Genomic DNA, 27,075 nt, shown 5'->3' with positions numbered 1-27,075 from the left:
GCTATGGTCAAAGACCTTAAAGTTGTCCTAAAAGGGAAGGAGACCTGAACCAACACCTAGTGCATCGGCTGCTGACGGTCAACCCCTGTGGAAGAAAAAGTCAATATTCTAGGAGCTTCCATATTGGAAAGTGCTGGATGTCCGTCACGCGATTGATGTCATGCACTTGACGAAGAATCTATGCGTGAATATTTTATCGTTTCTGAATTTATACGGAAAATGTAATGATACATTGTAGACTCGGAAGGATCTCCAGAAAATGGGACTGAGGAAAGACCTTCATCCAGAAAAAAGAGGGAAAGGCAAGCACTACCTGCGTCATGCTAGCTACACTTTAAGCAAGGAAGAGAAGAAGAGCTTTATTGATTGTCTTAGCAGTATTAAGGTCCCATCAGGTATTCTTCCAATGTGAAGAGACCAGTAAATGTTCAAGAGAAGAAATTGGTGCACCTTAAGTCTCATGATTGTCATGTGCTCATGACACAGCCCTTGCCAGTTGCGCTTCGTGGCATTCTTCCGGACTGGGTACAAGGGATGCTCATTAAGCTATACTCTTTCATGAATGCAATTTCACAAAAGGTCATCGATCCACAAAAGCTAGATAGTCTACAGGTGGATATTGTTGAAACTATGGTAAACCTGGTGGCGATCTTCCCTCCATCTTTCTTTAACATTATGCCACATCTCGATGTTCATGTGGTCCAAGAGATCAACATCCTGGGGCCAATGTTCCTTCATAATATGTTCCCATTTGAGAGGTTCATGGCAGTGTTAAAGAAGTACGTCCATAATAGATCCAAACCAGAAGGTTCCATTGCGGCCGGTTATGGGACCGAGGAGGTCGTTAAGTTCTATTTGGACTACATGGATTTCGATCCGATTGGCATTCCTGTCTCCCGTCACCAGGGATGCGTAAGAGGAAAAGGCACACTAGGCGCAAAGGCAATGCTCTGTGAAGATCGGGACGAGTTCAGGAAAGCCCATTTCTGTGTTCTTAGCCAACCTCAATACGTTGATCCGTTCCTCGTGAAGCACAAGCAATTGCTACGCGAGGAGTTTCCGACTAGGTTTGAGGGTTGGTTACAAAAATGACATGCTGAAACATTTGGCGATTGATTACGCCTTGAAATAATGCGGAATCTAGTTGAAAATCCTCAGTTAAGGTGGTTGGCTACGGGCCCGTCAACAACAATCATGACATATCAAGGGTACGAGATTAACGGCTTCACATTCTACACCGTTTCACAAGACGCAAAGAGCACTAACCAAAACAGCGGTGCATGTGTTCAAGCATTTGACAGTGAAGGCACAAGGCAATTGTACTATGGAACGATTGAGAAGATTTGGGAGCTAGACTATGGTCCCATAAAGGTCCCTCTTTTCAAATGCAAATGGTTAAAAGATACTGCAGGATGTGTAGCCATCGATCAATACGGAATGACGACAGTTGACCTCCAACAAACCGAATTCCTAGATGAACCATTTTCATTGGCCAATGATGTGATGCAAGTCTTTTATGTTATGGACATGTCAAGCAAACCGAAGAAGAAGAAGGATGACAAGAAGAACAAGAAGAACACGAACGGCAACAAGAACGATGACGAGGATAAGTCAAGCGAGCAACCAAAGCGTCATGTTGTTCTTAAGGGCAAGAGAAGAATAGTTGGAGTTGAGGACGTAGTAGATAAGGAAGCGTACAACCAATTTGATGAGCTCCCGCCTTTTGGAAAGGATGTGCACATCAACTTGATCAATGACAACATTGAAGAACCTTACGTTCGACATGACCATGAAGAAGGGATGCTTGTACAAACGAAATATGTAAATTTGGTTTCTAAGTAGGGATTGAAATTGTAATATGTATGTGATCGAGGATTATTGAGATATTTTATATATTTAGAGTGATATTATTAAAGATATTATAATGGCGCGGATGAATAATTTGAAATTTTTTGAAATTTTGTTGTTTTGAAATTATTTGGAGTGAAAATATTTAAGGAATTATTTATTTTTCTAGAAAGCATGATATTATTAAAGATATTATTGAGATATTTTATATATTTAGAGTAATATTATTAAAGATATTATAATGGCGCGAATGAATAATTTGAAATTTTTTGTTTTGAAATTATTTGGACTGATATTATTAAAGGTATTATTTATTTTTCTAGAAAGCATGATATTGTTAAAGATATTATTGAGATATTTTATATATTTAGAGTGATATTATTAAAGATATTATATTGGCGCGGAAGAATAATTTGAAATTATTTGAAATTTTTTGTTTTGAAATTATTTGGAGTGATATTATTAAAGGTATTATTTATTTTTCTGGAAAGCATGATATTATTAAAGATATTATTGAGATATTTTATATATTTAGAGTGATATTATTGAAGATATTATAATGGCGCTGAAAAATAATTTGAAATAATTTGAAATTTTTTGTTTTGAAAATATTTGGAGTGATATTATTAAAGGCATTATTTATTTTTCTAGAAAGCAGGACATCATTAAAGTTATTATTTAGATATTTTATATATTTATTGTAATTTATGTAATACATAGAAAGGAATATATTAAAATAAATGTTATCTTCCTTTCAACCGAGTAAGCCGCAGTGTCCCAATGGTAAGCCTCCAATTTGCAAACACAGTGGTTCGCAGTTCGACTCCCACCAACCCCTTTTATATTTTTTCCCCCGGAACTCCCAAATCCTACCGGGTCCTAATTCGAGCCAGTAGGGAAGGAGGGTCTTCCCTACCGGCTCTAATTTGGACCCAGTAGGGAAGACCCCCCTTCCCTACTGGCTCAAGTTTGGACTCGGTAGGGAAGAGGGTCCCCTTATAATACAGAGGGTCCCCTCCCCCTCGCCCGTTCCCCCTGCCACTTCAAACCCTAGCCGCCGCCGCTGTCGCCGTCATCTCGTCGCCCGCTGTCGGTGTATACCGCCAAGCCTGCTCAGGGATACCCTTATCAGTAAGGTTTCTACGTAGGGATCGATGGCTCTGGAACTCGATGGTGCAAGGAACACAAAGATTTAGACAGGTTCGGGCCGCGAGTTGCATAATACCCTACGTCCTGTGAGGTGGTTTGTATTGCCTTAGGTGTTGATGTTTTTCAAGGGGGTCCCTGCCCTCCCTTATATATCCGGGGGGACAGGGTTACATGGAAAGTCCTAGCCGAGTACAGTTTGAGTCCTACTTCAGCACGATCGGGTAGTTTCCTTTGTACTGCAGCTAGTTCTACGCCTATTCGGGTAGTTACAAGAGAGGTAAGGTACATCCATGAGCTATCCCTTACTCTAGAACATTCTATGCCTATAAGCAGTCCCGATGCCCCGGGTCTGACAAGCCCCCGAGCTCTTCGTAGCCGAGTCCTGCAGGCATCGAGTACTTGGTTGGGCGTCTTCGAGTACTTCAAGTAGTCGGATCATGCTTCTGGTTGCTCCCTTCAGGTACGTCCAGTAGTCCTCCCAGTACTTCTGGTTGCTTCGAGGCTGTGAGGTGCTCAAGCCCCGAAATCTTGGTCATATATAGTGCGCGAAGTACTCGCGCTCCATATGGAGTAGCCCCCGAGCCTTAGGTTGAATCGCAGAATCAGGCTGAGGGTTACTTTAGTCTTTTTTGCTTCATTTTTCCAAGAAATTTGAAAAATGAATCTCTGATACACATATCCCACAGCCCGGAGTCTTGAATTTAAATCTCTCTATTTAGATTTAAGAATCAAAGGAAACTCATGGCTGAATAAGTGATGAAAACCTCCCTGAGTAAGAAAAAGGGAACCGTTGATCTTCCTGGTTATTCAAGAAATTGCCATCAAAGACCATATAAATCCATCTGGTATCTTGCGAGGGTTTCACCCTTTGAACTCCTGGCCGCCGTCAAACTCAGATTCGTACTTTCCCATTCCCGGTGTCATCCATAGCCCCTCTCATAGCCCCCGAGACTAAGCTAGTGACATTGAGATGGCTCCCAAGAAGGACAAATCCAATGTTGAAGAGGAAGCGGTTGCCAATATGTCAATAGGTTGGTGCAAAAGCAAAATGTCAGAAGCAGCGGTGCAGGAACTGGAGAATTTGGGCCTTCTTCAAACTCAAGGTGTGATCCAATGGCGTGCTGGGGAAGGAGAAGATTACCCTATGGAAGGTACCCTCGAGACCGTTGTATTCCGTGATTTTGTGAAACGTGGTCTTGCACTTCCCGTATCGGAATTTTTCTATGCTCTTCTGCAATTCTGGGGTATCCAACTGCATCATCTGACTCCGCAATCAATCTTGCATCTTTCTATTTTTACCTATTTCTGCAAAGCATTCCTTTGCATTCTTCCCCACTTTCACCTTTTCCAACACTTTTTTACTCTTATTCCTGTTCCGAACTCTGCCAAACCCGCCGTTGTCGGGGGTTGTGAATTAGTACTTCGTCCTGAGTCCCAAGATGAGTACTTGGTGTATGATCCATTGGGTAAAGGAGCTGAGTGGAAAAAATTCTGGTTTCATGTTGGGAATTTGGAATCTCCACTTCCAGAAAGGATTCCTGGTGCCCCCAAGTCCGAGAGAGCTGGTTGAGTAACGGACCTGGTGGCAAGCAAGTTGATTGCATCCTCAAAGCCATTGCTCATTTGAAAAATAAAGGAGTCACCGGTGATCATGTGGTCTTTTCCTTTGTAAGCCGTCGGATCCAGCCTCTCCAGCGTCGTAAGCATCCTGCCTTTAGATATGAAGGCACACAAGACCCCACCAGAATGTTACCGGAACCAATGGCTCAGTCTGAAGTAATCAGAAGATGCTGCAAGGTACTCGACAATTTCGACAAGTCTCTGAAACTTCCAACACTCTTCTGGGCGGAGAACCCTCCCGAAAATGCATGGGTATGTGTTTGGGAAACATTGTCGAGTATTTGTAGTTGAAATTTTTTTATCTTCTAATGAATTCTTTGCCTCTTTTGTAGAAGAATTATAAGTCATGGTATTGTATGCCTCCGACTTCAGTAGATGCTATTTCTGATGATAGCAAGAAGCGGAAAGCAACTCCTAGAGCTTTGTTGCAGAGAAAAATTCCTCGTCATGATGCTGGCCAGTAAGAATCTGATATTCTTTTGATTTCATCCTGTTTGCCTCAACTTTCTTATTGTAAATCTTGCTTGGCATAGGATCCAATATCTACCACCACATGAAAAAGATCAAATCCAAGATTTTCGTAACTGGATGTCGAGTAGTTCAGAAGGAACTAGTCGATCAACCCCCGATTCGCCAATAATTGGATTGATCGAGAGCCCATCTGCCGGATTGATAGATGCAGACACGACTAGGATGTCAAATAAGCCAAATCCTGAAGTGCCCAAACATGCTCCTGCGGCTACTGAAATTGCTTCCAATGCTGGTGGAACTGGTGATAGTGGAGCTGGAGGATCGAGAGGTCCTACCGTTCGACTAGTACCCTTTCAATCTATGCCTCAGTCAACCCAGGAGGAGTTGGGAAAGGAGCTGTTTGATGATCCATTGTTGTCCATAGACAACGTAAAGAAGCTTGCTGACTATATGCAATGGAGCTTCAAATATACAAGGTGAGTCTTCTGCTGCTACTTGTCTTCATCGAGTAGTTGGTGATATCTGACCAGTCTTGCCTTGTATGTCACAGGACGTTGCCAATCGGTCTTTCTTGAAGTCTCAAGCTTTATATAAGACTGTTGACAATCGGAAAACCTTGGAACAACATAATGCCCCGATTGCCAGACGACTAGATGAATCCCTTGCTGCTCGGAACAAGCTGTATGAAGCAAACTAGAAGCATCATCTGGAAATATGTGACATGAAGCGGCAGATTAAGAGCCTTGAAGAGGAGAAGTCAAAGCTTCAAGAATAGTTGCAGATTGCCCAAGCTTGTGAGTATTTGATCTTGTGTCTTGATATTGCTATGCCGATAATGATCATTGAAATATCCTTTCATCAGGTTCTCCAGGTGACCATACTCGACTAGTAGCAGCAGCTCAAATCCTTGTGGATATGGTTGATTCTGAAGAGGGGTCGTCGAATAACAAGTCCTTGGTAGAGCGTTTAGAAGAGGCTCCCAAGAAGATCTTTGATGCAATGACGGCTACCTCCAAGAATTACCTGACCCATATGATAGGAGTTGTCAAGTCTTACTTGCCTCAGTTTAATTTAGCTCCCATAGCTAAAGGAATAGCTCCCGATTGTTCTATTGAGAAATTCCGGGACTATTGTAAAGAATCAGAAGTGATTGCCGAGGAAATTCTGAAAAACTTGGCAGAGTAGACTGCTTGTAACAACTCAGTATCTTTGTAAATGTTGCTCTTTATCCTGTTGGTGTATCTTCAGAAATATCATCTGATACCGTGGGATATGTACAAACTACTCGAATAGTCAAGTAGAATGCCAGCATGGAGTAATCTTTGTAGTTGATCAGTTAGGATGAATTCCGTCGGATTATCCAGATAGAAGGACTGTAAAGATATCCATAAACTACTCGAGCAAGCGAGTAGTGTGTCCTGACCAAGGACTGGAGTAATCCTTAAGACAAAACTATTAGGTATGAACCCCGTCGGGTTATTCAAAACATAAATGTCGAAAGGATATCCAAAACTTACTCGAGCGAGGCGAGTAAGGTGTCCTCTCCGAGGACTGGAGTAACTCTTAGGGCAAGTCTGTTAGGTACGAACCCCATCGGGTTGCCCAAGATAAAAATGCCGAAGGAGTATCCAAAACCTATTCGAGCCAGCGAATAGGGTGTCTAACTCGTAGACTGGAGTAACTACTAAGATTGACCTGTTAGGATGAACCCCGTCGGGATACCCAAGATGGACAAAATGTAGTAGTATCCAAGACATACTCGAGCAAGCAAGTAGTTTTGCCTTTAAAGCAAGGCTGGAGTTCCTTATAGTTGACCTGTTAGGATGAACTCCGTCGAGTTAACCAAGATGGACAACTAATAAAGGTATCCATACACCTTCTCGAGCTAGGCGAGTAGGTTGTGTCCTTATACTAAGGACAAGGATGTGGCTTGTATAGTTATCCGAAGAATAGCAGTGTAAGCTATCCGGATTAGGTTATCCAGGTCGGTATGAATCTGAATAAATTACCCTAGTTGGATGAACTATTTGGAGAATAGTGGTGATGCTGCCAGATTGAAAACTGCCTTTAATATAGTCGACAAGCTGATGATAATCATTGCCTTTAAAGAGATCATCTGACATCACCATGTTACTTGGATCAAGGATAAAATATGCGCAAGTGCTCCATATTCCAGGAATTGGGTACCTTATTACTGTCTGCATCGGTAATTCTATATGATCTGGGTCTTGTAACCTTAGTTACGATGAAAGGACCCTCCCATCTGGAATTTAACTTGTGCAGTCCTGTCTCATCTTGAATCCTTCGTAATACTGGATCTCCAATGCTGAAAGATCTTTGCTGGACATTGCGATCGTGATAGCGTCTGATGCCTTGAAGATATCTAGCCGATTGTGTTGAAGCATTGATTCTGTCTTCTTCGACTGAATCTAACTCAAGTTGTCGAGCTTCATCTGCTTCTCCTTCTTGATAGACTTCTACTCTTGGAGATTTCCACATGATATCTGCGGGTAGTATAGCCTCTGACCCATAGGCGAGGAAGAAGGGAGACTGTCCAGTTGCTTTGCTAGGCTGCGTTCGCAGCCCCCAGACCACATGGGGTAATTCTTGAATTCATTTGCCACCTTTCTTGGTGTTAGCATCATAGAGTCTTTTCTTCAAGCCATCGAGTACTAGGCCATTGATACGCTCTACTTGACCATTTGCTCGAGGGTGAGCCACTGAAGCATACTTGACCTCGATGCAAGAGTTGTCGCAGAAAACCCAGAATGACTGAGACGTGAAGTTAGAGCCAAGATCTGTGATGATGGTGTGAGGAAAACCAAATCGGTGGATAATGTCAGAGATGAAATCCACTGCTCGATCTAATGAAATCTTGACAATAGGCTTGTACTCGATCCACTTGGTAAACTTGTCGACTGCTACCAGCACATGATTGAATCCTCCTGGAGCTACGGTTAATGGTCCGATCATGTCCAAACTCCAACAGGCGAGCGGCCATGAAGGAGGGATTGTTATCAGGTTGTGTGCTGGAACGTGAGTCCTTTTGCCAAAGAATTGGCAGCCAGGGCATCGTCTGACAAGGTCTTCTGCATTTGAAACAGCTGTTGGCCAGAAGAATCCTGACCTGTAAGCCTTGCCGACTAGTGTCCTTGACGCAGTGTGATTGACGCAAACTCCTTCATGTATCTCCCTGAGGATGTCTTTGCCTTCTTCAAGGGTAACGCACTTCATGAGGATGCCGGAAGCAGAGCGCTTGTATAGGTTGTCGCCGATGAGGACGAAACCCTTGCTACGCTTGATGATGCGTGCAGCTTCAGCGCTTTTGTGATCGACATGTGGTGGAAGCTTGAACTCCTTGATGAAGTCGATAAATTGGGTCTGCCAATCTTCTTTGATCATCAGTACTTCTCTGACTGTGGCCGGGGCCTCCGTGTCAGTGGCCTGTTGGCTCTCTACCTTGATTGATGGATGATGAAGTTCATGAACAAAGACTCCAAGTGGCACAGTTGCTCCAGTAGATAGTTTGGAGAGGATATCAGCTCCCACATTGTTGTCACGATCTACGTGGTGGATTTCCAATCCTGAGAACTTGTTTTCGAGCTTTCTGATTTCTTCAACGTATGCGTCCTTTGTATCCTTGTTGATGTCCCATTCTTTATTTACTTGCTGGACGACGAGTAGAGAATCACCGTATACAAGTAGTCGCTTGATGCTGAGAGAAACTGCTAGTCGAAGGCCATGTAGCAGTGCCTCGTATTCAGCTTCTTTGTTGGAGACTTTGAACAAGATTTGGAACACATACTTCAATTGTTCTCCCTTGGGGGAGATGAACAGAACTCCCGCGCCGCCTCCGTCGAGCTTGAGTGAGCCGTCAAAGTACATTACCCAATGCTCTGGAACGTTGTGAGGTGCTGGGATTTGATTTCCCACCATTCAGCTAAGAAGTCGACTAGTGCTTGTGACTTGATTGCTGTTCTTAGCTTGAAGTTGATTTCCATGGCTCCCAATTCAACTGCCCACTTTGAAATTCGTCCAGTGGTATCCCGATTGTGAAGTATATCCCCCCAATGGGAAATCAGTTACTACTGAGATATTGTACTCGTCAAAGTAATGTCAAAGCTTCCTGGAGGTGATTAGAATTCCATACAGAAGTTTCTGGATAGATGGATATCTAACCTTTGATTCAGAGAGCACTTAACTAATGAAGTAAACTGGTCTCTGGACGCCGTAGGCGTGGCCTTCCTCCGGGCGTTCGACTACTATCGCCGTACTGACTACATGAGTAGTCGCAGCGATGTAGAGGAGTAGTTCCTCGCCAGGTAGTGGAGCTGTTAGAATCGGCGGTGACTGGAGATGATGCTTGAGATTCTCGAGTGTTTCCGCAGCTTCTGTAGTCCACTCAAATTTGTCTTGTCGCTTGAGGAGCTTGAAGAAAGGTAAGCCCCATTCCCCAAGCCTAGACAAGAATCGGTTCAAGGCTGCCATGCAGCCTGTGAGCTTCTGGATGTTCTTGATAGTAGTTGGAGCATCCATGGCCATAATGGCATTGATCTTCTCTGGATTGGCCTCGATTCCTCAATTGCTGATGATGAATCCAAGTAGCTTTCTAGAGGGAACGCCGAAAACACACTTGGTTGGGTTGAGTTTCCAGCGGAATTTTCGGAGGCTGTTGAAGGTCTCTTCCAGGTCAGGGATAAATTGATCCTGCGTCTTAGTCTTGACGATGACGTCATCTACATAGGCTTCAACATTGCGATGTAGCTAATCGGCGAAGCACAGCTGTATCACACACTGGTAAGTTACGCCAGCGTTCTTCAACCCGAAGGACATGGTCTTGTAGGCGTATGCCCCGTAAGGGGTGATGAAGGCCGTCTTGATTTGGTCTTCTTCTTTCAGGGCGATCTGATGATACCCCGAGTAGCAGTCGAGGAAGGATAACAGGACACATCCCGCTGTGGAGTCGATTACTTGATCAATGCGTGGTAGCCCAAAAGGATCCTTTGGGCAATGCTTGTTTAGATTGGTGTAGTCGACGCACATCCTCCACTCGTTGTTGTTTTTCTTCTAGACGAGAACAGGGTTGGCCAGCCATTCAGGATGGTAGACCTCCTTGATAAAGCCTGCTGCGAGTAGTTTTGCCAGCTCTTTCTTGATGGCTTTTCGCTTGTCCTGTGAGAAATGTCGTAACCACTGCTTCTTTGGTGTGGCTTTAGAGTCGACTTTCAAGGCATGCTCGATCAACTCCTTGGGCACCCCTAGCATATCCGCTGGTTTCCACGCGAATATGTCTCGGTTGGCCCTAAGAAAGTCGACGAGCTCGAGTTCCTATTTGTCGCCCAGTCCTGCGCCAATGATGGCGGTCTTGGAGTCATCTCCCTCTTGTAGCTGGATAATCTTGGTGCCCACGTCACCAGTTGGCTTAACCGACAACTGGCTTGGCTTCTTGGAAGGCATCGACTCCTTGAGTGAGAGTTCTTTAGCAGCAGCAAGTATTTCGCTGATAGAGCTGGGAACTCGAATTGTGGAGGCATGATCAATTGCTTCCTTGTCGCATTCGAAAGACTTGAGTAGGTCTCCACGTAGGGAGAGTACTCATGTGCTGCCTGGCATCTTGAGGAGCAGGTATACATAGTGTGGCACTGCCATGAACTTGGCGAGCGCGGGTCTCCCCAGGATGGCATGGTAAGAAGATTCGATGTCAGCTACTTTGAACTTGATGTACTCTGTTCGGAAGTTTTGTTCTGTACCGAATGTGACTGGAAGGGTGACCGAGCCGATCGGTGTAGATGAATTTCCGGGAACAATGCCGTAGAACAGAGCCTAGCTTGGAGTTAGTAGACTCATGTAGTTGAGGCCCATCTTTGCCAATGTGCTTGCGAAGATCAGGTTGAGCCCACTTCCGCCATCAATGAGTACTCGAGTAAGCTTGGAGCCTTGGAGGACTGGGTCGAGTACTAGCGGGAACTTTTCAGGTTCAGAGAAGCTGGTCCATTGATCCTCCCTGGAGAAGGTAATGGGGACCTCACTGTATTTCAGTGGCCTCTGAATTGCAGGCTCAACTGAGAGGATCTCTCTGAGTAGGAGCTTCTAGGCTCGCTTGGAGAAGCTGGGATCTCCTCCAAATATGACATTGACGATGTTTTGTTGATGTTGGAAACCATCAGGATCTTTCTTGTCATCTTCGTCATCTTTGTTCTGCTTTTTCTTAGGAGCATCTGCAGGTGCTGACTGGAAGGATTTGCGTAGGATCGTGCACTCCCACATCGAGTGGTTGCTCTTGGGGTGGATTGGACACCTCTTGTTGTGAAGAATCTTGTCGAACTGGTCCTGCGGCTTGTCGCCCTTCTTACCACGCGGGGTGCGATCCATGGTGCCTACGGTATCATCAGGCCTGCGCTTGCGCGCAGGATCCCACTGGTTGCCGGGCCCTCCATGATTGTTGTGGTGTGACTGCGTTCTTGCTCTTCTTCGTCCGCCCAGCGCTGCATCATGTCTCATAGCTCCACTACCGTTTTGGGGCGATTACACCCGAAGTCACGGTACAGAGACTGGACGGCGATGCCGCTCTGGAAGTAGTCGATGACATCGTCATCGGCGACGTTGGGGATGGTGGCTCTTATGTCGAAGAAGCACTTGACGTAGGATCTGATTGACTCGCCTTGCTCCTGCTTGCACATGGACAAGGCGTGTCGAGTAGCTACTCGATGTAGCGACCCCTGGAAGTTGTCAATGAAGGCCTTCTTGAGATCATCCCACGAGTGTATAGACTCGCGCACCAAGCTTTCGAGCCATGTGAGGGGTGCGGGTTCCAGGGCTATCGGGAAGTAGAGGACCTTGGTGTTGGTGTCTCCCCCTGCAACACTAACAGCGGTCGAGTATAAACATAACCATTGAGCAGGATCTTGCTTACCGTCGTACTTTTGGATGTTCGTAGGCTTGAAATCCTTCGGGTACTCGGCATTGTCGAAGACTCTGCTGAGGGCTTGGAAGCGATCAGAATTTTCCGCAAGCTGCGATCTGCGTCTTGCGTTGATGATGTCCCGTGCATCCATTATTGAATCGGCTACCTCCTCCCTGTTGTGCCCGCGGTTGTTTGTGTTGCGATTTGGTTGAGGCCCAGGGGCTTGGTTTGCCGGTTGTTGGCCACCCCTGGAGCGATGGAAACTAGCGACTTCTTGATCCTCTTGATTTCTTTGATTTTGTTGCTCCGGCTGCTGGTGACGATGATGGCCTCCAGGAGTACGGCTTGCTTGAGGTAAAACTGTTGCCATGGCCCTTGACTGGGTGCCATGAAGCGAGGACAGCGGGTTTTGTCTCTCGAGTTGTTCAACAGCATTCTTGGTGAGGTGTATGACACGTTCCATCTCTGGGTTTTGAGGCATCTACATAAGCCGTAGGGTTGCTTCTGTCATCGCGGCGATTGGGGTCTTGAAGACTGGATCCGCGACATTGTTGAATTCGTTGTTGAGGTTACGCGGGGGAAGGCGAGCTCGCTCGGCCGCTCGAACCCTGCGTTCTTCTTTACGTTGGTTTCTTGCCCTGCGAGCTGTGCGAGTAGCTTCATCTTCATCTTGTGGAGCATCTTGGGTCAGGTTGTCTTCTGAGATCTGATCCAAGGCTTCATTGGGGTCGTGCTGACTAGGAGCACCTCCGGCTTGTTGGATGATCACCGGAACCAAACGTTCGGGGGAGAAGCTTTCTAGATCTGATTCGCAATCGGCTAGGACGGTTTCCCTAGAACCAGTCTCCCTCTTAGTTGTAAGGGGAGTACCGTGTTGAAACGGAAGATCATCAATGTTGGCGACTTCTCGCAGGTTATCGAGTAGTTCCGCGAGAGTATGGCTTCGACCAGACTTGAGTTGGATCTTTGCCAGCGCATTGGTGATGAAATCCAAGCTGTCTTGGGATGACTCGGCTAGATCTAGGTATACATCGAAAATGGGTGCCTCCCGGCTAGTGGTGACTGAGTGGTTCTCAACGTATGGCAGATGATCCAAGCTATTCGCATAGATGGATCTAATCATCTGTTTGTATGTAGATGATGAATTGTGCAACCCGAAGATGGGTCGAGCAGCAGGAGTCTCAATCCGAGTAGAAATCGGTTTGAGATCAATCTGAGTCCGAGTGGAACTCGAGTTATCTTCGAGTTTCATCTCGATCTCCTTAGCGGGGTCGAGAAGCAGCATGTCGTCGTGATCAGGGTTCACCAAACCGGTAGGAACCGGTCCGGTTTGACCGGTTACCGGTCAAACCGGTCCGGCCCAGTTCCAGTTTGGGCCGGTACCAAACCGGCCCAAATTTAAAATTCAAATTTAAATTCAAAAATATGAAAAATTCCCAAAAAATTCCTAAAAATACTTCAAGGTGCGACGAATTTAATGGTGTCAAATTTTCTCAAAAATTCATTCATTTAGTATAGTTTGCGGGGATTTGAAGTTAAACAAAAAAAAGCGTGCATACAAAAGTATACAAATACAATGTAAAAATAGTACAAAAGAGGGTTGGAGGGTTCATTTAGGCCAAAATATATTATACAAATATTTATTTAGTATACTTTGCGGGCATTTGAATTTAAACCAAAAAAGAAAAAAAATTGAATTTGGCCGGTTACCAGTCAAACCGGTCCGAACTGATTGCACGGCGGCTTTTGAATTCAACCGGTTCCGACCGGTTTCCGGCCAAACCGGACCGGTATAACAGAACCAGACCCCGCCGGTTTGGCCGGACCGGTCGGTAAGTTAAACCCTAGCCATGATCACCTGATCCCGCAAGTTTGCTAGAGCTTTTCGATGTAGTTGTCCTCAGCATGGGTAGATTGGTTAGGTGGCTATCAAAACTGCCCGAACCATTGGCGACGCAGACCCACGAGCTGAAGACGAAGGTGGCGCCTTGAGGAAGCGCCATGGTGCTGAAAACAAAAGTGGCCATCGAACTCGCCGATGAACTCGCCGAGTCCCCTACCCGGCGCGCCAGCTATCGGTGTATACCGCCAAGCCTGCTCAAGGATACCCTTAGCAGTAAGGTTTGTAGGTAGGGATCGACGGCTCTGGAACTCGATGGTGCAAGGAACACAAAGATTTAGACAGGTTCGGGCCGCGAGTTGCATAATACCCTACGTCCTGTGTGGTGGTTTGTATTGCCTTAGGTGTTGATATTTTTCGAGGGGGTCCCTGCCCGCCCTTATATATCCGGGGGGACAGGGTTACATGGAAAGTCCTAGCCGAGTACAGCTGGAGTCCTACTTCAGCACGATCGGGTAGTTTCCTTTGTACTGCAGCTAGTTCTACCCCTATTCGGGTAGTTACAAGAGAGGTAAGGTACATCCATGAGCTATCCCTTACTCTAGAACATTCTATGCCTATAAGCAGTCCCGCTGCCTCGGGTCTGACACCCGCGCCCTCCTCCCCGTCGTCACCGTCTCGTCGCCGTCATCGCCCTCCCCGCCGCCGAGCTCCTCCCCGCCATCGCCGTCGGGACTCCGGCCCGACGCCACCATCCCCGCCTCCGAGCTCCTCCCTGCCATCGCCGTCCGTCCCCCGCCACGGCGCCGCCCTCCCCGTCTCCACCAGCCGTTCCCCTGCCTCACAGCCGACGCCGTCCGTGCCGCTACCTCCTCCGCCGGCGCCCGTGGCCCTGCCTCCTCTGACGCCGCCCGTTTCCCTGCCTCGCCGCTAACGCCGTCCATGCCGCTGCCTCCTCCGCCGCCGCCTGTGGCCCTGTCTCCTCCGACGCCGCCCGTGCCCCTGCATCCTCTGTCGGCGCCCGTTCCCCTGCCTCACCACCGCTCCTGTCTCTGCTACAGGTGAGAAATTTCCTCTTTTTTCCATTGGTTCAACCTACAAGTATTACTATGAATGGATGGATGGATGGATTGCATTAATGCTATGAATGTATTACCTACATGTTCAAAATACAGTAATGCTATGAATGGATGGATTACAGTAATGCTATGAATGGATGGAATTTTCAGTGTTGCTAGCTTGCTACTTGAAGCATATAGTGTTAGGTGCCTCAATTTCCCTTTGTTTGTAATATGTGATCTGATCTTGTTAAACTTAAGCACTGTGCATGTAGTTTAGTCGTATCAATTAGTTTCTATTGGTGGCTGGAGTTCAAACTGAAATCTTCATTTCTGTAGATTACAAATGTCAACTTATTTTGGTTTGATACATTCTTGTATTTGTGCTTTGGCTGGTTTGATATAATTTTCGCTGGTTTGATATAATTTTCCTGTAAATGTGCTTTGGAATATGGTGGGATGAATGTATGGCACTCATTTTGCTACCTCTTGCTATCAATTTGATGAAATTGTTCTATGTTCAAATTGTTACCCGGTTCTAAATTTTAGATTACTTGTATCGCACTCATTTTGCCTGCCTCCTCTTTTGGCCAATGATGATATGGATGGACCACATTCCGAGGAATGGTCACAGATAGGAAGTAGATGAGCTCTTAGAATTAGTGGAAATCTAGTACATCCGAGGTTTTAGAAGTATGGACTTGTGAACGTTCTTGGATGCGGTGGATCATCATTATTATCTAAGGGCCCTCTCTTTCCTTTCTGTAACCCTCTACATCCGGTACTGAGGCCGTTAAATATTTAGTGATGAGCTCACTTTCCTTCTGAATTTTGAGACATGTTATCTTGTAAATTATGAGTTTTGTGTACTATTGTAAATAATGAATATTTAATTTTCCATTAATTTATGTTCTTAATAATAACTATTACAACATGTATCAGAAGTAAAAGATGACTTCTGCAAGTGATGCATCCGGTTCACGAAGTAGTTCACCGAGAGATTACCTTAACCTCAAAAACCAAGAAGAAGATCCACGAACATTTGAAAACGACGAAGTAGGTTAGCAGACTATCCATAACCAACAAGTAGGGTCGCGTAACCCGACTCCTCCGCCTTCAACTGGGGTAAACAATTATCTCGTAGTACACCCTGTTCGCATTTCCATTCATGTTAATCAATGTCTGACTATTTCTATTTTCTTTGAAGACCGGTTCTTGTGCTTCGAGGAACCCCCCCCCCCCCCCCCCCCCAGAGACAAGACTAAGAGGATCACCGCGAACTACAATATCACAGATCTAGATGTGATCGAAAAACCTATCGCCCCCTTGATGCCGCCAGAAAATACTCCACGCAACTTGGGGTGCTCGTTCGCGATCGAGTGGCGATTACATAACGTAGATGGGTATCCAAGGTTGAGAACGATCCCTATGTTGTCCCAGAGAGTGATAAGGAAATGCTGTGGCACAACTTGTTGGAAAAATTTTGTTTTGCCGAGGGTTTGGATACTACACTGGCAAAGCGTTACGCCTATCCCAAATGGCAATATTATTCAAGGGCTGGAAGACTGACCTGAACAAGAAGTACGTGAAGAAGGGGTTGACCCCGAACTTCCTCAAAGAACCCAAGTTGGAACCATTTTGGAAAGAGTTAGTGGAATACAGGACTTCGCCCGAATACCTAGAACAGAGCACGAAGGGTTCTGCAAATGCAGCCAAGCACGTGCATCCCCACCACCTTGGCACCGGAGGCTATTTCAAGAGGATTTCGGAATGGGATAAGATGGAGGCTGATCTCTTAGCCAAAGGTGTGGAGCCTGAGACATTCCTCTGGCACTACTAAAAAAGTCTTCATCTAAGACAACTTACTTTTGTCACAGTTAAAGGACAAAACGTCTTGGAACCATCTGCTGTTACAAAGTTGTGACGAAAATGTTTTCGTCACCTATGTAGCGTCACAAATAATGGACAATGATGATTCGGCTTTTTTCGTCACAGATCGGCTTACATCCATGACGATTATGGCCCCGTCATTGAACTGTTTCTATCGTTGTTCTGTGGGACACGTGTGCGTTGGAGAGGTCGACACGTGTATGAATTGGAGACTGACACGTGTATGAATCAGAGACTGACACATGTATGACGTGGAGATTGACTCGTTGCCTTCTTGTGTGCATTTACATGACATGCACGGGCTGATGTGGCAGTAGGCAATGGATGACGTGGAAGCTACTAATAATGATGTTTTTTCGTCATGGAAAAATTTGACGATTTCAATATAATGCCCTGGAAGGCTATTGTCGCCATGCCTGAAGCCACATACATTTCAGAAACAATCATTCCAAACATCACAACTTCATACATCACAACTGCAAATATAACTTATTAACACACAGGCAGTACCATACATAGAAATTTGTTCATACATCACAGCTTGATTAAACCGAAGTTCCCCAACACAGGGGAACAACAAGTACTTGAACAACAATTTCACAGAAACAGTTCATCACAGGTGCCAACCGACTGACAAAGTTCACAAGGGAAAGACAAAGTGACAGCATAATTCCATGTTCTTACAGAGGAACCCAGTCAGGGGAGGTTCAAGGTCCAGTACCTGACTTGAGGCCCAAGATGCGCTGAAGGATCAGATCATTAGCTTCTTGTTTCTTCCTGAACTCCTCCATCTCTTGCTGGGTCCTGCGTACTTCTTCTTGGGTCCTGGCCATTGATTCTTCTGTATCTGCAGCTTTCTTCTTGAGGGTGTCTAGCTCTTCTTGAAGATGATCAGCTCGTTCCTTCTCCGCCTGTAGCTGCTCACGAAGTTGTGCTTCTCTTGCAGCTGATGCAACAGATTTGCTGACTGATGTTTCAATACCAGCATTTTTGAGGAATGTAGATGCTGCACTGTTTTGTGTTAGAACCTTTGAAACAATCTCAGTACTAGATCTTGCTGTCTCCATATCTTGGGCAGGTTGGGCCAACATATTTTCCATGGTACTCTACAACAAATAGGAGCAAAAGGGATATGTTTAAGTACATGGACATAGTTAACAACTTGCCATAACACATTAGAGATATGAATATCCTATCCATGTAGTAATTCAAGGAAGCAAACATATATGAGCAGCAAGGAAATTCAGCAAGCATGTATGAACATTAACATCCAGCAAGCATATTGGAATATCTTGTATATATGAACATCCAGCAATATATGTATTAATTCCATCCAGCAGGCATATATGAACAAGTGCATTGTATCCAGCAAGTGCATATATGAACAACATGCACATACAACCCAGCAAGCACATTGAAACAACATCCAGCAAGCATACAGGTACATCTTTTCTATGTATCAATCCAATCTAGCAAGAATATAGGAATAAGTAGATTGCAATTCAAAATCACAGGTATGACCCCTGTTCCGCTAGGCGGCGATTAGACGGCGCCCAGGCGCGATTAGTTGCTAGGCGACGGCCATCGCCTGGCCTAGGGTGGAAGGCGGCAGTCTGGGCGCGAGGCGGAGCTAGGCGGCGCGAGGCGGCGATTAGGCAGAGCGGAGGCGGCGAGGAGGCGCGCGAGGCGGCGCCGAGGCGGAAGCGGTGCCGATTCCCGCGATTTCCCGCGCGGAAGCAGATGGGGCGGCGCGAGCGCGCTCGATTTCCCGCGCTGAAGCAGATGGGGCGACCCAAATCGAGCCGAAAGGATAAGGGGGAGAGAAGAACCGAGAACGACGGCCGCGACTCGCCGCCTGGAAGCTCCTCGTCCCCGACGGCGCTAGCTGCAGGTCCCCTCTGCCTTCCCCCCTGCCTTCTCCCCTACCTGCTCCTCCCGTGCCGGCTCTGCTCCTCCGCGCCTGAACCCGCCGGCTCTGCTCCTCCCCGCCTGAAGGTCCACCCGCCGGCGCTGCTCTTCCTCGCCTGGGAAGTTCCACCCGCCGGCGCTGCTCCTCCAAGCCTGGGAAGCTCCGCCGGCCGCACTGCTCCTCGAACCTCCTCCCCGCTGCTGCGCTGCACTGCTCCAGCCTCCAAGTCTGCAAGGTCCTCACCGCCGACGGCCTCATCCTGCTCCAAGGTGAGTCCCCTCCCCTGCTCCTAGGCTGACAGCAGTTACCACATAAAGGGAACCGAAAATGGCACAACAAATCCAAACATCCTACACAACATGCCATCTTGTTATATTGAACAATTGAAAAACACGAAGTCATATATATCAGGTTAATTAGATAACGTACCTTTGTGACTGCAAAACTTTGATGTAGTAGTATTTAGTATATCAGGTTAATTGAAAACTGCTGTCTATTGACTATTTAGTATTTACAAGATGTCAAAATGTGATGCAGGAGGAAGAAACATGCAAAATTAAGCCACCAAGTTATCAGGTATGTCTACTGACCCTATCTTTTATTTACTGTAGCCTATATATATTCAGCATTTTTTGCTATATATACATAATATATTATATATATAAGTTGTATGGCAAAACGCCTAGAAAAACGCCTAGCAGCGCCTAGGCGCGATTACTCCCGACTAGTCTCTAGGCTGAGGGTCATCGCCTAGATTGCGCCTAGCGCCTAGCGGAACAGGGGGTATGACCATGCACACACAACATATGATGCCATAGAAAGGTGTAGGCACTTACAACTGTTTCCTTGACCTCATCAGTCATACCAGTCTTATCGCTGGTATGGCATACCTTGAACATCTCCACTGCATCTACTTCTCGGTCCTTATTTTTCTGCCTCTGTTTTTAAATGTCTCAGGAAATTAGCTTTTATTTGAAGACAAATTAATAAGGCAAACATATTTTTTTTGATAAGATACTATGTACTGTATTAGTGGTTCAGCACTTACATATGCGTACAAGTGTGGAATGTAGCTGCGAGAACCTGTCTTTTGATGGTGCCTGACCTTAGCACGGTTCAGCCTGTACTTCGCAGCAGTTGCCTATAAGGCAAACATGTAAGTTGTAGCCAACATATATACAACAGAAAAATTTGTCTTGTACAACATAATCAAACCTTCGCTTTTGCAGTAGACCACATTTGCATGAGCTCAAGCCACTGATCATCGGTTAGACTAGAAACAGGGGAAGTAGTTCTGACTTGATTAGCCGGTATATCAGTGAAGTACTTCTTCTTCAACAAATATTTTCTCTGGCGTACAACTTTTTGGAGTATATCGCTGCAGGCTTCCACTGTTGGCTTATCCTTCTCATCAACTGCCAGCCTAACCTGCACAAGTCAATCACCATCACAATGACCTATTAGCATTTGGTGCAGTTACTTATTGAAGGTACCAAATAGATAGGGAAGGTATCAATTTACTTACAGATAACTTGCCCATGAATTCTTTCATGTGGGTTTCATCTTTCTTGTAATGTTTCCAGTGAGTTAGGATTGGCATGCTATTCCTAGTGATAAGTCCAGCCTCTGAAGCTAGCTTAGCTGCTTGTAGAGGCTTCTCTGGCCTTCTCTTCCCTCAAGACGGAGTATTATCCCAAGAAGGGCATCACATATGTTCTTCTCTATATGCATCACGTCAAGATTATGTGGTAGCTTCAAGTGTTGCCAATATGGCAGTTTCCAAAGAGCAGACTTTTGGCTAAACAATTTTGGCTCATGGTCCTTCTGTCCACGCTTCCTTTTCTTGCTACCATCAGGCTTACCAAGAGTAATATCTTTTACCTTCTCTAGACACTCCAATGTCTCCTCCATACTCAACTTCTGTGGCTCACCCTTGTATTCATGGTGTCCATCAAAGGCCAAGCTTCTTCGCCACTTGTGATTTTTTGGAAGGTAGCGATGGTGACCAATGTAACATATCTTGTTCCTTAAACTGCAGCGCGAAGGTCAAATTTTGAACCAGTGATTGCATCATAAGTTTTGACACCCTCCCAGAGTTTTAACAAATCCTCAATGAGAGGTTCTAAGAATATGTCAAAGTCTTTGCCTGGAGACTTTGGTCCTGGGATGAGCAGTGCCATGATGCAGTTGGATGAGTCAGTGCATGACCATGGAGGTAGATTATATACCTTGACAAGTACAGGCCACATGCTATATGTTGTGTTCATGTTCCCGAAAGGATTGAAACCATCTGTAGCTAAACTAAGCCTCAAGTTTCTTGCATCTCCAGCAAAGCTTGGATACACTTTATCAAAGTGTTTCCAGGCTTCTCCATCCGCTGGATGGCTCATTTCATTTTCCACTGAAACCCGCTTATCCTTGTGCCACCGGGTCTCCTCAGATGTTGCTTTGTTTGCAAACATCCTCTTCAGCCTGGGTATAATAGGAAAATATCTCAAAACCTTTTTAGGAACCTGTTTGAGACCATCTCCATCTACCCACCTAGATTCCTTGCATTTCGGGCAGTTGTCAAGTTTGGCAAAATCGTTCCGAAACAACACACAATTGTTCTCACAAACATGGATTAACTCATATCCAAGGCCCAGTTCTTTGAGATACTTCTTTGCTTTCTCATATGAATCTGGAAGAACACAGTTAGGGAATGATTCTGACAATAACTTCAATAGTGCACTGAAAGCTGTGTTGCTTATCCTGTAGAATGACTTGATATGTAGCATTCTAACTAGAAAAGAGAACCTAGAATGAACTGAACCCGGGCTCAGAGCATGTTTTGCATCTTCAAGAACTTTCACAAACATTGGCTTTCCTCCATCTTCTTCTACAGCTGTGTATAGGTCTGCAAGCATCTCTGCCGTGCCGTCATTCTCATTGCCGGGCTCGTCCACATCCACAACATTACCTAGATCATCAGGTTCATTTGCATCCCCTGCATATTCCACTATCTCAACATCAAAAGCTTCACCATGGTGCACCCACCGAGTATACGTAGTTGACATCCCAAAAAGATAGATATGGTCATGCACATCTTTCTGACTCCGTGAAGACTGGTTCAGACAATTGCGACATGGGCAAAGTATAGCATCATTCTCACTGAACCTATCTTGAACAAAAGACATAAACTGATCAACGCCATTGCTGAAGGCATCGCTGAACCGAGTAGCATGAATCCAAGTCCTGTCCATCTACGGAATTCAAAAACAATTACCTCTAATTAAGCCATGTCCATCCACGAATTGCTCTGAATCTAAGGGAAAGGAGAGAGGCCGATACCTTTAAGCAACCGCAGGCATGCAGTAGGTGGCAGATTTGGGGCCGCAAGCCGTCGGAGCCGGGGTAGGGGCTGACAGAGCAATCACTGGAGCCGGGCCGCTAGGCTGCCCGCCACCGCATCCTACCGGAGCTGCCCGCCGGAGCGGTCCACCGATACCTGCAGCGCGCGCTAGGCTGCCAGCAACCGCATCCAGCCGGAGCTGCCGACGTAGCTGCCCGCCTGAGCGGTCCACAGCAAGTTGCCGCCGGAGATGCACGACGGGGAGGGTCCGCCGGAGAGGGTCGGCCGCCGGACAGACTGGTGACACTGAGGTTGCCCGATTGGATCTGGGGTCAGCCCGATTGGATAACATGATTGACAACAAATAAGAAAAAGGAAATAATGTTCCCATTCTTGTCCAGTCCAATCTTGAACTCTGGTGGTAAGGCAATTTGTTTGTTAGCTGCAGGTGTTAGGTTCGATTCCCTGGTACCGCGCATTTTTTTTTTACTAATCACACATGCACGACCAATGGCATCATATGACATGTGGGCCCCCAACGACCAATCTGTATGCATTCACTTCTGTGACGCTGCCATGCCCATTTACATGACGAAATTTTTTACTTCGTCACAGTTGTACGAAGGGTCTGACGGCCACATCCATGATCCATGACGAGCCGGCAACAATCGTCATGAATGGATCTTATTAAGTGACTAAATGCTATTTCGTCATTCTCATATCGTCATAGATCAAAGGATTTCTAGTAGTGTGGGAAGAAAGAGCGAAGCATTGGATGTTTGCAAGAAAGGCCACACTACATCCAGAGACCGGGAGAATTGTATATCGTACCGAGCAGGATGCAATAATAGGAAAAAAATTCTAAACGAGAAAGGGCAAAGGTCACTGGAACATGGAGGCCAAATAGGAAGAACGACAGCCTCACATTGGCCTTAGGAAACCGTGAGCACCCCGGTCGAACCCGAGGAGTTGGGGTGCAGCTTGGATAAAAGGGTTCCCAAACGACGAGGGATCGTATCGGAGCCGCGATAGGAGGAGGCAGGAGCAGGATGCCATGGACGCTAGGGTACGGCAGATAGCTATGGAGGAGGCAAGGGCGGAGGTTAGGAGGGAGATGGAGGAGAGCTAGAGGCCGGCCTTGGAGCAGGGCGACGCTGCGATTGAACCACCTGCCCGCACAAGCCCAGAGGTCGTAACAAGGAAGAGCAGCGTTGCATCCTGCTCCGAGGAAGGACCTTTCACAGTGGACCGCATCACACACCGGGTCAAATGCGAGCTTTATGTCCGTTTGAAATCCCTCCGGTTGAAGTGCGCTATTGGAATGGTATATCCACCTGAACTCAATGAGGTACTCCACCACGTAACCATACCACAAGGGTACTGCAGGGTGTCTGTGGACGAAGTCGACGAGGGCTTTGAAGACTATGAATTAGAATATTAGATTATGAAGGGGGAGATGGAGCCAGGTTGTTGGGCCAGGCGATTCATGCCTTCATATTATGGCGAAAACGTGATGTTCAAATCGACGAAGATGATGATGTCCAGTTCTCTGGCCCATCGCATGATGCTGCCGGGCCTACAGATAGTCCTGGAATGAGCCCATCACAATCGCCGGCACACAGTCCCTCGCCACCACCTCGTATTCCTTCACCCCAGCGCAAACAGCAGAGTCCCCTGCCTTCATCCAAGCACAAATCACAGAGTGCAACAGCGCCTCGTCCTCCTCCACCACCAGTAGCCAAGCGCACGGCACATGGGCAGGCAACATCTGAGGAAGTACAGCAAGGAAAGGAAACTATGAGTGCCTCGATCACGACATTCTTGAAGAAGAAGCCACCCGTGGAGCCATTTATCTCAGAAGAGAAGAAAAAGAAGTCCTTAGAATTTCTAGCTGCCAAGAAGAATCCACCGCCGGTGCAGAAAGAGCCGATCAGTGAATTCAAGCGTGGACATTTGAAGGTGATGAAAGAATCGCGAAAGTCAGGGATTCTAGCTCCTGCGGCTGATAATCCTGGAATAATCTATAGTTCGGACAAGGAATACCCCATGGCGGAAGTTTCTACTAGACCCAAATTTGAACCGGGGAAGCCACTTGTGGATGAAGCCACGTGGTTGGGTTTGAAGACGCAAATGAAATGGCTGCATGACTGGTACATGGGTAGATCCAACCAAAGTATACTACCACATATGATCGGCATCCGGTATGACATGGGGTTGTTCAATGACGACAAGAAGGGGGGGAGAAGTTTGAGACTTTTTACCTGGAGTTCAAATTTCTTTATGACGTGTTCAACCGAGATGTCGTGGACCAATACTTCATGAAACCATGGTGCTTGTAAGTACCCCACACTGTTTATTCTATCTTAAACAAATAGATTGCCACATTCCTTACATTGTTCCCTGTTCTCAGAATGGAGATGGCCGAGCTGAAGTTTACTACTACTGGAGTTCGATTTCTGGATCCTTCAATGTGCCACGCTACAACCGTGTCGCAGAAAATCCGAGCGGCATGGAGGATTACGTGACAAGCTGTTTCAAAGAATGGGACCAAAATCCGTACATTCTGCTGCCATACAAAATCGGGTACGCGGAAACATTCTCTAAACATATGACAATGTGTGCACTGCTACTAACAATGTCTTATCTACTGCATTGTAGCTTCCATTGGATCAACCTTGACAAAAGTAGAATCACAATCTTCGACTCTGCCAGGCATGACGTGGATGAGTACAAGCCATGTACAGATTTGCTTAGCAGGTGCAATGATTCATACATTTTATTTCAATGGGCGGGGGTCAATAATTATTACATTCAATCTCACTATTTACACTTCTTAGGGCTTTCAAGCGGTACACGAAGAAAGGTAGAGTCTACGCTCCCTAGTGCAAAGATCAGCTCAGGGTCGACGCGTTCCTGTGGGTAAGTGAAGAACATGTATATTATATTACGTAAAACAAGATAACATCAGTGTTATACTAATCGTGCGATTATTTTGTATTTCGTAGGTGCAATAGGCAGCCATTTGGAACCAATCTCTGTAGATATTACGTATGTAACTGGATCAGAGGGTTCTGTCTGCAGGATGTCAATCTTCAGACCTTCGATGTAATGCGTTTATCTGGATCAGAGTAGTTCTTAATGTTTATATATGTTAAAAGTGACACTAATATCTTGTTTGCTATCATTCAAACACGGAATTTAAAACGGAGTCCAGCGAGCTACTAGAGTGCCAACTAGTGGGCGTGCAAGAGCAATTCGTTTTTTTTCTTACGAGAATTCGTGATAAATCCAGCTGGCCAATTTCATGTGCCTACGGACTTTGACATCAACTTTCATAAAAAGACACCGATAGGTTAGTAATTATCGTGTGTATGTTCTAATGCATGAATCTACATGTGTGTTACTGGAGCTAACATCTTTACAAAATGGACAGCTCCTCCTCAAGTACCGGCTCCGGCTACTACGGCTCCCGAAATCAAAGGATCCCACTCTGGGACAAAGACCGACACGGAAACTTCAAACAAATTGCAAGAGAAGTCGGGTAAACGGAGCCGCAGGAGATAGATTTTTAGGTGAAAAACTTATTTGTACCCGCAGGAGATAGACGGATAAAGGAAGTCGCGGAAAACTTATTGATACTCTATTAATCTTGTTTGTGATACTTTATTAATCTTGTTTGTGAATACGATGTTAGATGTTTGTGAATACATATTTTGTTCATGTAATTAAAAAATAAGATGCTAGATGTTCTCCACTATAACAACTACACCAGCGTAAAACGATCTTATGAAAATGCGTCGAAATGCGTATATATATATATATATAGTATAAGTAATTTTAAAAAATTATTAATTATTTCATATGGTCCTGGAAAATGACATCCCTACCGGTTTGAATTGGTTCAAACCGGTAGGGATGCACCCCCCCCCCCTCGCTACCAGTTTTGTAAAAGAACCGATACGGAAGACAGCCATCCCTACTAGTTCTGCGACCAGTAGCGAAGGGGGGACCCTTCACTACCGATTTCTTACTACCGGCTGCAATTCCAGTAGGGATGCCCCTTCCCAACTGGTAGGGATTGGTGGTTCTGTAGTAGTGGCCTACTCATTTTGGGAGCTTAAGTAGGGACCCTGCTGAATCTCATTTTTTTGGCTTAGGCTCCCAAAATAGGTATAGGGGATGTATTCAAGGGCCCTGCTAGAGATGCTTTAAATTGTTGCTCCAACTCCAACAACAGCTTATATTTCCTAACCCCCACCCCCCAATTTTCTAGTAAACACACAAGGATACATGGGTCTCACGTACCAACGTCCATTCTTTTTTCCCTTCTTATTTGTGCCTGATGCCCAACAGAGGAGCTCGGGGGGGGGGGGGGGGGGGGATGATGTGAGCCCGTCGCGGTGGCCGACTGGTGCTCTACTCCATCCCCGACATCTGGACGCTTGGGGGATGGAGTTAGAGAGGCATTAGGCCTCCTCCAACAGCCTTGGCGAAATCACCGGCTGAGGTGGAGATCACCGTGAATAAAAAAACAAAAGCTGTTCCAGCACTCCTTAAACTTCGTGCCCTCTCTGTTATTGCTCTGCCAAACTAGCTATACGCTAGCGGCGAGATTACAGCTAGCGCAGCACTTTTTATTTCTCTCTCCGCCATATCATCAGATACTAGCGATATCGCTGCTTGTTGGAGGAGGCCTTATCAATAGCGGTTGGGGGCAACCTCTGGTGGCACAAAAGCCAATCGGAGGTGGGCAAAGGCGTGGATCAGGTCCCGCCATAGGAGAAGAGAGGGTTAGATGGCACAAATCCGACACCAGACGGTGACATTGGGGTCGTTCTCGGCTAGACCTCATCCAAGCGGATGTAGTTGGAGGTACTCCCTCCAAGTCCCTAAAACTTGACGTTATGGACATCGACACGGAAATTATTTTGACTATTACTTTTTGCTATAAAATATTTATAAAATATAGTCAAAGTACTCCCTCTGTCCCATAAACATGTGAATCTCACTTTTCAAGGTAAATTTAGCAGAAGTGTAAAATTACACATTTACCCC

The 27,075-nt window shown here is 45.9% G+C and overlaps 3 protein-coding genes across 6 annotated transcripts; 2 read left to right on the top strand and 1 right to left on the bottom strand.

Annotated features, from left to right (window-relative positions):
• The first annotated feature begins 1,437 nt into the window (after positions 1–1,437).
• LOC120689055 (formin-like protein 7) lies at positions 1,438–14,897 on the top strand. Its single transcript, XM_039971400.1, has 2 exons — positions 1,438–1,806; positions 14,460–14,897. The coding sequence occupies exons 1-2, from the start codon at positions 1,438–1,440 to the stop codon at positions 14,895–14,897; spliced, it is 807 nt and encodes a 268-aa protein (XP_039827334.1).
• Positions 14,898–17,242: 2,345 nt separating this feature from the next.
• On the bottom strand, positions 17,243–22,347 carry LOC120689539. 4 transcript variants are annotated; one of them, XM_039971834.1, is made up of 6 exons: positions 22,020–22,339; positions 20,215–21,931; positions 19,905–20,117; positions 19,738–19,830; positions 19,526–19,627; positions 17,243–17,886 (listed from the first exon to the last, which is right to left on the bottom strand). In XM_039971834.1, the coding sequence occupies exons 2-6, from the start codon at positions 20,287–20,289 to the stop codon at positions 17,488–17,490; spliced, it is 882 nt and encodes a 293-aa protein (XP_039827768.1). In that variant the 5' UTR covers positions 20,290–21,931; positions 22,020–22,339; the 3' UTR covers positions 17,243–17,487. The 4 variants fall into 4 exon arrangements, 1 of the variants encoding a protein (XP_039827768.1); XR_005681312.1 differs by lacking the exons at positions 17,243–17,886; positions 19,526–19,627; positions 19,738–19,830 and having other exon boundaries at positions 19,979–20,117; positions 20,211–21,931; positions 22,020–22,347; XR_005681311.1 differs by lacking the exons at positions 17,243–17,886; positions 19,526–19,627; positions 19,738–19,830 and having other exon boundaries at positions 19,999–20,117; positions 22,020–22,347.
• On the top strand, positions 18,308–19,368 carry LOC120689540. Its single transcript, XM_039971835.1, has 2 exons — positions 18,308–18,869; positions 18,906–19,368. Exons 1-2 carry the CDS (start codon positions 18,521–18,523, stop codon positions 18,980–18,982), a joined length of 426 nt encoding a protein of 141 aa, XP_039827769.1. The 5' UTR covers positions 18,308–18,520; the 3' UTR covers positions 18,983–19,368.
• Positions 22,348–27,075: the final 4,728 nt, after the last annotated feature.

This window comes from Panicum virgatum, chromosome 9N (assembly GCF_016808335.1).
Source record: "Panicum virgatum strain AP13 chromosome 9N, P.virgatum_v5, whole genome shotgun sequence".
NCBI classification, from domain to species: Eukaryota; Viridiplantae; Streptophyta; class Magnoliopsida; order Poales; family Poaceae; genus Panicum; species Panicum virgatum.
This window is presented reverse-complemented; position numbering and strand designations above follow the sequence as displayed.